The sequence below is a fragment of the Oryctolagus cuniculus genome, chromosome 9 (genome assembly GCF_964237555.1).
Source record: "Oryctolagus cuniculus chromosome 9, mOryCun1.1, whole genome shotgun sequence".
NCBI lineage: Eukaryota > Metazoa > Chordata > Mammalia > Lagomorpha > Leporidae > Oryctolagus > Oryctolagus cuniculus.
Genome location: NC_091440.1, coordinates 71,237,202 through 71,248,552, shown reverse-complemented (window position 1 = coordinate 71,248,552; position 11,351 = coordinate 71,237,202). Strand labels below are relative to the sequence as shown.

At 51.6% G+C, this 11,351-nt stretch overlaps 1 protein-coding gene across 3 annotated transcripts in view; it reads right to left on the bottom strand.

Annotated features, from left to right (window-relative positions):
* Positions 1-1,394: 1,394 nt before the first annotated feature.
* Positions 1,395-11,351, bottom strand: part of CCDC70 (coiled-coil domain containing 70) — a 46,397-nt gene continuing 36,440 nt past the window's right edge. Inside the window, exons 1-2 of one of the 3 annotated variants that reach the window (XM_008273866.4) lie at positions 7,051-7,304; positions 1,395-2,269 (exon numbers count right to left, since the gene is read on the bottom strand). In XM_008273866.4, the coding sequence (XP_008272088.3) occupies positions 1,515-2,183 (669 nt within the window). In that variant the 5' untranslated portion in view covers positions 2,184-2,269; positions 7,051-7,304 and the 3' untranslated portion in view covers positions 1,395-1,514. Of the gene's footprint in view, positions 2,270-5,962; positions 6,077-7,050; positions 7,305-11,351 lie in introns of those variants that run through there. The other 2 variants (XM_002720739.5, XM_017350324.3) reach the window with 2 other exon arrangements.

The window sequence follows — 11,351 nt, the reverse complement described above, 5'->3', positions numbered from 1 at the left end:
GTTCAAGTCCTGGCTGCTCCACTTCTGATCCAGCTCTCTGCTATGGCCTGGGAAAGCAGCAGAAAATGGCCCAAGTCCTTGGGCCCCTGCACCTGCATGAAAGACCTGGAAGGAGCTCCTTGCTCCTGGCTTTGGATCAGCCCAGCTCTGGCCATTGAGGCCAAATGCGGAGTGAAGCAGCGGATGAAGACCTCTTTCTCTCCCCTCTGCCTCTCTGTAACTCTGCCTTTCAAATAAATAAATTTTAATAAAAAAAGAAAAAAAGGAAAGGGAAGGCAGAAGTGACCGTCTTGGTGTTTCTTACCCCCCCCCCCTTTTTTTACAGGCAGAGTGGACAGTGAGAGAGAGAGACAGAGAGAAAGGTCTTCCTTTGCCGTTGGTTCACCTTCCAATGGCCGCTGCGGCCGGCGCACCGCGCTGATCCGAAGGCAGGAGCCAGGCGCTTCTCCTGGTCTCCCATGGGGTGCAGGGCCATCCTCCACTGCACTCCCGGGCCATAGCAGAGAGCTGGCCTGGAAGAGTGGCAACCAGGACAGAATCCCGCGCCCCGACCGGGACTAGAACTCAGTGTGCTGGCGCCGCTAGGCGGAGGATTAGCCTATTGAGCCGCTGCGCCCGCCCACCCACCCCCCCCCCACTTCTAGTTGTTTCCATACCCGTCTCCCTAGGCCATCCAACTGCCCCACCCCCAAGCATAGCAGCCACACTGGTGAGCATCCACTCAATGCATCGTCTCCCTCCGGCGTGTTGACTGAAAACTGTCATCCAGGCAGGAAACCCAGAGGAGTTTAGAAGCCAGAAATGCAGGCACAGGTAGACCTACGTGAGTGGGGCTCCAAGGCCGGCAGGGGGAGCCCCTTAGAGCTCCCAGCTTCTCCCAAGGGCCGGATGGGGCTCCACTGGCCAGGGAGGTCAGTGCTTTGGGGGACCATGCTCTTGCACCACAGCCTCGCGTCAGGACTTCCTTCTCGCACTGACCATGGGCCATTGAGTAGTTTGTGGGAAGTAGGCACTGCCAGGATCGCCGAGGGACTCTGCCAGTGTGCTCTAGGTGGCCTGCCTGGTAAGGAAGGGGCACACAGGAAAGGCGAACAGCGCTGTGGTCTCTCCTGGAGAGCTGCGGGGGGCCCCCTCCAGGCCGCGATGCCCAGAGGGAAGGAAGAGTGCCCCGCCCCCGCGATGCCACAGTGACCGTGTGTCAGTAGCTGGCATCAAGCCTCTCCTCCCCTTGTTCTACTGGAGAGAGGCCCCGTGCGTGTCCTCACGAATACCCACTCAGCGGAGTTGCTGCACGCAGCCTGGGCCTCAGCTCTGCGGCCAGCCGCCGTAGCCCGGAGAATTTCCGCACCCGGAGGAAACGCAGTGTCCTTCCTGGAAGAGTTGGCGCCCCAAACTTCTCCTCGGGACTTTATTAGGAGACAAGTGCATACTTTTCTCTGGCATGTGGGATCGCCCTGGACTCTAATCCCAGCCGGCGGGGTCTGGCCACCACGGCCCCGCAGGTCCTGCCCCGGCTACGCCCTCCCTCTCAAGACGGCTGGCGACCGCTGCCCACCATTGGCGTTGTGCAGGCCCCATTCCCGCACCTGCGCCGCGGCCGCGTGGCCGCCATCTTCCACCCAGAAGGCCTTCTCCTCCTCCCACAGCGCGTTCTCCTCCTCCCACAGGGCCTTCTTATCCTGCCACAGGGCCTTCTCCTCCTCGAGCAGCGCCCTCTCCTCCACCCACAGCGCCTTTTCTTCTTCCCACAGCGCCTTGTCCTCCGCCAGAAGGTTCCGGTCTCTTTCCCAAAAGGCATTGTCCTCTTTCCAGAAAGCCTTATCCTCCTTCCAGAAGGTGCGGTACTTTTTCCAGAAGGTTTTCTCCTCCTCCCGGAAAGATTTTTCCATGTCCCAGAAAGTTTTTTCTTCTTTCCAGAAGGTTTTCTCTTCTTCCCAGAAAGGTCTCTCCTCTTCCCAAAATTCCAAGATGTGGCCCTGGAAAGCCCGGATCTTGCCTCGGAAGCTCCACATCTGTTCCCTGAAGTCTTCTATTTTCTCCCGGAAACGTTGCATCTCTTCCCGGAAAGCCTTTTCCTCCTGCAGCTTGTGGATCAGCTTCTTCTGACGGACACTGGGCGAGGAGACCGCCAGCGGCCGGAAGCAAGCGAGGCCCATCCATTTGCTCACCTTGAAGGGGAGCATCTTCCTGCTCAGCCAGGATGGTGGGGCGGCTGTGATGGAGGCCAGGGCCGGGCTGGGGGACCAAGTCCAGGTCAGCTGGTCAAACCCTGTGGGGCACCAGAGAGGGGGTACCCATGAGAATCCCGAGCCAGGACAGAACCTGATCATGGCCCTCCCGCTCCACTGGGGGTGTTAGTGAGGGATGAGCTTTGGTAGGGAATCATGCCGGGTCACCCTGGCTTGGGGCTGACAGGGCGGTCAGTCCATTCAAGCTCAAGGCTACTGAAAACAAACTCGGCCACCCAGGTTCTAAACTTGAGAATTAAAGCATACCGGGGCCACATGATAACACAGCAAGTGTGTCATGTAGAGCTTTGTTTTGCTTTTAAGTACTAAAGCACCCCAGCCCAAGCAGGATTTGTCAAATCACTGAACCTGGAGGTTTTGGCCTCCTCACTTGGGAGTCACTCGTGCCCAGCAGGGTGCCTTGTCTGTGAGTGTCCCCTGTCACAGCTTCCTGGGAAGCAGGAAGCAAGTGAGTGTGCTTCCCTCACTGGCCTGGGGAAGCCTACTTTTGTAGGAGAGTCTGTTTTGGGAATAAAGTGTGGAAAGGTGAGAGGCAGTGCCAAATGTTGGTGAGGATGTGGCACAGTGAGTGCCAGGGACCAAGAATGAAGGCACCTTAGGAGGGAGCGCGCCTCTCCCAGATGCAAACCCAGGAAACTTAGGAATTGTGCAACACTTGCACAAGTAGATTCACGGAGCTTTGTTTGTAATAGCTCACGTTGGAAACAATCCAGTGACCATCCCAATGGTGTGGGGAAAAAATGGTGGTACCATGCCGGCGTGTGGCAGAGTGGTTAAGGTGCCGCCTAAGAGCCTGGCATCGAGTCCTGGCTCCACTCTGTTCCAGATTCCGACTAACAAACACCCGAAGAGGCAGCAGCTGATCACTCAAGTAGTTGGGTCCCTGCCACTCATGTGGGAAACAGAGATGGAGTTCTTTGCTCCTGACTTTGGCCTGGCCTGGCCCTGGCTGTTGAAGGCCTTGGAGAGTGAACCAGCAAATAAAAAATCTCCCTCTGTCTCTGTCTCTCTGCCTTTCAAATTAAGCTAGCTATTTATTTATTTTACAGAATTATTTATTTTATTTGAAAGTCAGAGTTACCTAGAAAAGGAGAGGCAGAGTGAGAGAGAGGTCTTCCATCTACTGCTTCACTCCCCAATTGGCCGCAGTGGCCGGAGCTGAGCTGATCCGAAGCCAGGAGCCAGGAGTTTTTTCCAGGTCTCCCAGGAGGGTTCAGGGGTCCAAGGACTTGGGCCATCTTCTGCTTTCCCAGGCCATAGCAGGGAGCTGGATTGGAAGTGGAGCAGCTGGGACTTGAACTGGCATCCATATGGGATGCGGGTACTGCAGGCAGCAGCTTTAACCACTGCACCACAGTGCCAGCCCCAAATCTATTTATTTAAATGATGGTATATTCATGCAAAGGACAGCATGGCTACATATCACATAGGTGAATCTTAGAAGCAATGTTGAGGGGGTCAGCACTGTGGCGTAGCTGCTGTCTGCGTGCCAGCTTCCCATATGGGCCCGGTTGGAGTCCCAGCTGCTCCACTTCTGATCCAGCTCTCTGCTGTGGCCTGGGAAAGCAGTGGAAGATGGCCCAAGTTCTCAGGCCCCTGCACTCTCATGGGAGACCCGAAGGAAGCTCCTGGCTCCTGGCTTCGGATCAGCACAGCTTCAGCCATTGCTGGGAAGTGAACCAGTGGATGGAACCCCCCCCCCCCGTAGCTCTCCCTTTCGAATAAATAAATCTTTAAAAAAAGAAAAAGAAACACAATTTGAAAGAAGGAAATAGATTCAAGGAATTCCAAAGGGTAAAGTTCCAAAACAAGGAAAGCTGAACTCTGCTGTTTACCTTAGGGGAACATATTTAAGGTGATGACACAGAAACGAAAAGCAAGGAAGAGAGTCCCACAGTCAGGATGCTAGTTATGTGCAGGAGGAAGTGGGAGGGGTGGGTGCGAAGGGTTGTGGGGGGGCGAGTATCTAAGAGGGGATTCTGAGGGGCCAGTTGTATTCTATAGCTTTGCTTGGGTGGTGTTTGCATGTGTGTTGTTATAAGAATGACTTAAATTGCACATGCATATTTTATGTACCCAAGTAATGCATTGCAGTACATTCATGATGAAAGCTAGGAAGGAGAGAGAGAGAGAGAGAGAGAGAGAGAGAGAGAGAGAGAGAGAGAGGAAAAACAGTAGAGAAAGAGAAAAAAGAACAGATAGAGACAGGAAGAACAACCTCTAAATGTTGCCATTTATCTAAGCTGTCAATATCAGATCAATCCACAGTTCTGTTACCTGCATAGGTAGGTGGGGAATGAGAAAAAGGGCTGGGAATGGGGAGGTGGTTAGAGTGCAGGCAAGGCCTTAGTGTGGCCATACAAGGAGTGTGTGTACATGGGAGGGGCGTTGGTTTCCACTCTGCTTTCTGGAGGAGCTGGCCCCGCTTAGGGGCCTCACCAGGCACGGAGCAACATGAAGCCTTTCAGGGAGATTTTCCAGGCTTGCCTTGTGGTTTTCCTTCCAGGTTTGAGAGCAGGGAGCGGGGGAGAAAGAAACACATGCCACTGGTGTGTAGGTGGAGCCTATGAAGAGACGGCAGCTACAATGTGGCAGCTGCTGACAACCCTGTCCATAAGGTCACACAAACCAGAAACCTGGGGTTCATCCTTGACCTCTTACTCATTGTTACCAGACTTCATCAGCTATCAGGCCTACCAATAAGATCCTTAACAGTTCTTCTACTTCTTCTGTTTTTAAAGATTTATTTATTGGGGCCAGTGCTGTGGTGCAGTAGGTTAATTCTCTGCCTGCAGCATTGGAATATCATATAGGTACCCGTTCTAGTCCTGGCTGCTCCACTTCCGATCCAGCTCTTTGCTGTGGCCTGGGAAAGCAGTAGAAGATGACCCAAGCGCTTGGACCCTTGAACCTGCATGGGAGACCCGGAGGAAGCTCCTGGCTCCTGGTTTCAGATCAGCTCAGCTTTGGCCATTGTGGCCATTTGGGAAGTGAACCAGTGGATGGAGGATCTGTCTCTCCTTCTCTGTCTGTAACTCCCTCTCTCAAATAAATACATAAAAATGTTTTATAAAAGATTATTTATTTGAGAGGCAAAGGTAGAGAGAGAGAAGTCTTCTGTCTACTTGTTCACTCCCCAGATGGCCACAATGGCTAAGGTGGGTCAATCCAAAGCCAGGAGCCAAGAGCTTCTTCTGGGTCTCCCAAATGGGTACAGGGGTCCAAGCACTTAGGCCATCTTCCACTGCTTTCCCCGGCCATAGCAGAGAGCTGGATCAGAAGTGGGGCAGCCAGGACTCCAACTGGGGCCCATATGGGATGCCGGCACTGCATGCAGCAGCTTTATCCACTACACCACAGCACTGGCCCCTTAACATTTCTAAAACCATGACTGTACTGCATCTCTTTGACCATGGCCAGTTCAGGCCAGGATGCCGGTAATGGCCACCCAGTCTCTCTGGCATGGATCTCACTCTTCCATCCACTCCCTACACTGTAGCCCCAGGGATGTTTCCAAAACCACATCCCATTGTATCTCAGCTGCTTTCAAACCTCCCAAGAAACCAGAGCCAGAGTCTTAAGCCTTCTGCACCCTGACTCCTGCTTGTCTCTCCCTTTACTCTCCCACTTAGTCTCCACTCAACTCCAGATCTGTTTCGTAACAAGAGCTCTGGTCAGCTCTCTGGAAACAACTGGAAGTTTCCTGTCCCTACCTTTTCCTCCGGTTGTATGCTGGAATTCCTGTCCATCCCCTCCCTGGCAGGAGCTGCTGAACTTTGAAAAGTCCCTCCCCAGTCCCCATATTGTTACTTGTTACCCCTATTGTTACTTGTCAGCTTGACAAACTGGGTGTGGCCATGTCTTCCTGCTACCTGTATTATAATAGAAGGCCATGCACAGGGGAAGGAACTGAGAAATATGCTTTTGATTTGAGCTGATTTGAACTGAATTTTGGAACTTTGATTTTCTAAGTTGTACTATGGTTCTTTGGAGGCCTTCAAATCTGCCAAGTTCTCCCTTCCTTCTCTCTTGGTCTCTCTCCCTGGTTAGCTCTGCCTGCTCTCGTGTCGCTTCATCTGGGTAATCCTTCAATCAGCTAAGGAGTTTCCTCCTCCAGGCAGCCTCTCCTAACCCCTGGCCAAGCTCAGGCTGAGTATGTGGCCTTCCTGTCCAACTAGGAACACCCAGAGTCCAGCACAATTTCTGGCACACGACGGATATAGAGAAGCTGTCAGTTTAAATGAATGGCAGGCTCCCGGGTTAGACTCCTGGAAAAATTAATCACCAAGTTTTTCTCCTCAAGTTTCTACTAAATTATCTTTGTGAAACAGATTGAAGTACCATATCAGACACATAGATGCGTATTTAGATATGAAGTATAATACAAAACTGTAGATGTGCATCTATGTAGATATAAAACTTATGCAATAAAGAAATACAGAGCTGCACTTCCCATCCAGCTCCCTGCTAACATGCCTGGGAAAAGCGATGGAAGATGGCCGGGGTATTTGGGCCCCTGCACCCACTTGGGAAATCTGGAAGAAACTCCTTGCTCCTGGCTTCAGTCTGGCCCAACCCTTAGCCATTGTGGCCATTTGGAAAGTGAGCCAGTGGATAAAAGATCTCTCTCTCTCTGTCTCTCTCTTGTAACTCTCATTTTCACATAAATATAAATAAATGTCAAAAAGCCTAATTTTTGTAATTACACTGTAAGTCTTGGAATTTTATTTTTGAAGGGAAATGTTCTATATGACTTTATGCTTAGGCTACATGCAATATAATAGAACCAACTGTTACTTACTGCTTAGCTTTTCCCAACTGGGCAACTGTGGCCCTCCAAGGGCGGGCAGTCATTGTTGTATCAGATTCGCAGTGATGCTGTCTCAGGACTCACCCCAACACCGCTGGCAAAGACCCCTTGTACCCTCTCAGTCCTGCCTTACAGGAGGGAGAGGGCCAAGATGGGGCCCTGAATAAGAGACTTTGAGGAAAGAAGAGAGCACTGGGAAGATTTAAGACGCTCGGCCATTTTCCATCCTTGAGCTCACCCATAGGGTGGCTTTGTTGATGACTCACAGATAATTGTTACCTCAGATTCTATCTGGATTGTCTCTGGGAGGGAGCCTCTGGGAGTCATGTGCCAGTGACCTCCCTTGCTGCTTTAAAGAATCCCTCTCTTTGGGGCCGGTGCTGTGACGCAGTGGGTTAAAGCCCCAGCCTGCAGTCCCGGCATCCCATATGGGCACTGGTTCAAGTCCCAGCTGCTCCCCTTCCGATCCAGCTCTCTACTGTGGCCTGGGAAAGCAGTAGAGGATGGCCCAAGTCCTTGGGCCCCTGTACCCACATGGGAGTCCCAGAAGAAGCTCCTGGCTCCTGATCAGCTCAGCTCTGGCCGTTGCGGTCATTTGGGGAGTGAACCAGCAGAATGGAAGACCTCTCTCTGGCTCTACCTCTCTCTGTAACTCTTTCAAATAAATAAGGCCGGCGCCACGGCTCAATAGGCTAATCTTCCACCTTGCGGCGCTGGCACACTGGGTTCTAGTCCTGGTCAGGGCACCGGATTCTGTCCCAGTTGCTCCTCTTCCAGTCCAGCTCTCTGCTGTGGCCCGGGAGTTCAGTGGAGGATGGCCCATGTGCTTGGGCCCTGCACCCGCATGGGAGACCAGGAGAAGCACCTGGCTACTGGCTTTGGATCAGTGCGGTGCGCCGGCCGCAGCGGCTATTGGAGGGTGAACCAACGGTAAAGGAAGACCTTTCTCTCTCTCTCTCTCTCACTGTCCACTCTGCCTGTCAAAAATAAAAAAAAATATATTTTTTTTCCACAGACAAAGTTAGACAGTGAGAGAGACAGAGGTCTTCTTTTTCTGTTGGTTCACCCCCTAAATGGCTGCTATGGCAGGCGCGCTGCGCCTATCCGAAGCCAGGAGCCAGGTGCTTCTCCTGGTCTCCCATGTGGGTGCAGGGCCCAAGCACTTGGGCCATCCTCCACTGCCCTCCCGGGCCGCAGCAGAGAGCTGGACTGGAAGAGGAGCAACCGGGACAGAATCCGGCGCCCCAACCAGGACTAGAACCCAGGGTGCTGGTGCCACAGGCGCTGGCCCTAAAATAATTCTTTAAACAAACAAACAAACAAAAAGAATTGCTCTCTTTGTCTTTGATTATTTGTTTTTTTTGTATTGAGGAAAACTGACAGAGAAACAGAGAACATCCACTCTCTGGCTCATTACCTAAATGCCTGGCAACAGCCCGGGGCTGGGCCAGGTTGAAGCCAGGAGCCAGGAATTCCTTCTGGGTCTACCACATGAGTGACAGTGCCACGTACTTGAGCCATCACTTGCTCTTCCCAAGGCACACATTAGTAGGAAGCTAGATTGGAAACAAGGAGGGACTCAAGTCTATGCAACCTGATATGGGAGGCTTAACCACTGTGCCATAATGCCTGCCCCCTTCCCTTCTTTTTGGACAGACAGAGTGGACAGTGAGAGAGAGAGAGAGAGAGAGAGAAAGGTCTTCCTTTGACATTGGTTCACCCTCCAATGGCTGCCGCGGCCGGCGCGCTGCAGCCGGCGCACTGCACTGATCCGAAGCCAGAAACCAGGAGCTTCTCCTGGTCTCCCATGCGGGTGCAGGGGCCCAAGGACTTGGGCCATCCTCTACTGCACTCCCGGGCCACAGCAGAGAGCTGGACTGGAAGAGGAGCAACTGGGACAAGGTGGAGGATTAGCCTATTGAGCCGCGGTGCCGGCCCGCCCCCCTTCCCTTTAAAAAAAACAACAACAACAACAACAACATTTATTTGGGGGACCAGTGCGGTGGCTCACTTGGTTAATCTTCTGCCTGCGGTGCTGGCATCCCATATGGGCGCCGGATTCTAGTCCCGGTTGCTCCTCTTCCAGTCCAGCTCTCTGCTGCGGCCCGGGAGTGCAGTGGAGGATGGCCCAGGTCCATGGGCCCTGCACCTGCATGGGAGACCAAGAGAAGCACCTGGCTTCTGGCTTTGGATAGGTGCAGTGCACTGGCCGTAGCAGCCATTTTAGGGGTTGAACCAATGGAAGGAAGACCTTTCTCTCTGTCTCTCTCACTGTCTAACTCTGCCTGTTTAATAAAAAATTAATAAAAAAAAATTTATTTGGAAGGCAGAGCAACAGATAGAGGTGGGGAGGGGGGAGAGAATCTCCCTTTTTTGGTTCACTCCCAAATGGCTGCAACAGCCTGGGCTGGGCCAGACCAAAGCTGGGAGCCAGGAACTCCATTCAGTTCTCTCACAGGAGTTGCAGGTGCACAGGCACTTGGGCCATCATCTGTTGCTTCCTAGGTTCATTATCTGGGAGCTGGATCAGAAGTAGGGCACCTGGGAATCACACCAGCACCCTTATATGAGATGCCAGTGTCTCCAGGATCAGCTTAACCTGCTGTACCTCTCCTAACTCCTCTTGCCAAGATCTGTCTTGGTGTGGGTCTCTTTGCATTTGTCCTACTTGGTGTTGGGTTTCTTGGGTATGCAGATTTGATGCCGTTTTTCATCAAAAGTAAGGCATTTCTGGCCATAACTTTCCCAATATTCTTTTAATCTTTCTCATCTTCTCTTAGAACACTTCTGTGCATATATCAGAGTGGTCACGTCCCACATGTCTCTCAGACTCTGCTCATCCTTTTTTCTTTCTATTGTTTGGGTCAATTTCAGTTGACCTGTTGCATGCTCATGGATTGTTTTCTTCTGAGTTCAAGTTTGCCCTTAAGGGTTGGTGTCTGGTGCGGCAGTAAAGATGCTTCTTAGGACAACCACATCTCACTTCTGAGTGCCTGAGTTCAAGCTCCAGCTCATTTCTGATTCCAGCTTCCTGCTAATGTGCACTCTGGAGGCAGCGGTGCTGGCTTAAGCCCTGGAGTCCCCGCCACTCACCTGGTAGATCCAGAGTTTCTGGTTCCCGGCTTCAGCTTAGCCCAACCTTGGCTGCTGTGGGCATTTGGGAATGAACCATGATTTTTAATAACTGCAAGAGTGCACATTTCCTTGTTTGGAGAAATGGATTCATTCCATTAAGGATATAGTCTTTTCCTGGAAGGGTGGGTCAAACAGGAAAGTTGCACATAGCTGAAGACAATGGTAACGTAATCAGTCGTTACTGCCCATGGCCTCCGTGTTGAAAGAGGAGAATTATTTCTGGCAACATCAGCCACGGCAAAATATTGTCCACTGGAAGGAGGCTGTGAAGGTGGAGACTTGGCTTTGTTCCTCAGCTCTATCCTCAGTGCCTATTTTATAAACAGTTCCCGAAATCAAACAGAAGATCAAAGGGAATAAACTGTGGGTGTGGACAAATGCAAATGGCTCTTAAGCATCTGAAAAACAGTCTCAACCACATCTGTAATTAAACAAATGCAAAGGAAGGGGACCGGTGTTGTGGCGCCACAGATAAAGCCACCATAGGTATCTGACATCCCACATGGGAGTGCTGGTTCCAGTCTGTTTCGGATCCAGTTTCCTGCTGATTGGCCTGGGAAAGCAGCCAATGATGGCCCAAGTGCTGCACTCACATGGGAAACCTGGACAGAGTTCCTGGCTCCTGGTTTTGGAGTGCTCCAGCCCTGGCTGTTGCATGCATTTGGAGGAGTGAACCAGCAGAGAACGAAATTTTCTTTCTCTGGGCCAGTATTGTGTCAAAGCGGTTTAACCTGCTGCCTGCGGTGCTGACATCACATATGGGCACTGGTTTCAGTCCTGGCTGCTCCACTTACAATCCAGCTTGCTACTAATGGCCTGGGAAAAGCAGTGAAGATGGCCCAAGTCCCTGGGCTCCTGCACCCATGTAGGAGACCTGGATTAAACTCTTGGCTCCTGGCTTCAGCTTGGCATAGCTCTGGCCATTGCAGCCAACTGGGGAATGAACCAGTGGATGGAAGATTTCTCTCCCTTTCTGTCTGTCTCTCTCTCTCTCTGTAGCTCATAAATAAATCTTAAAAAAAAAAAAAAGAAAAAAAGATTTCTCCCTCTCTATTCCATCTCTCTACCACTCTACCTTTCTAATAAATAAATAAGCCTTAAAAGAAAAAAAAAGGCAGTAGAAAATAAACATTGTTTTTCTCATCTACCAGATTAGC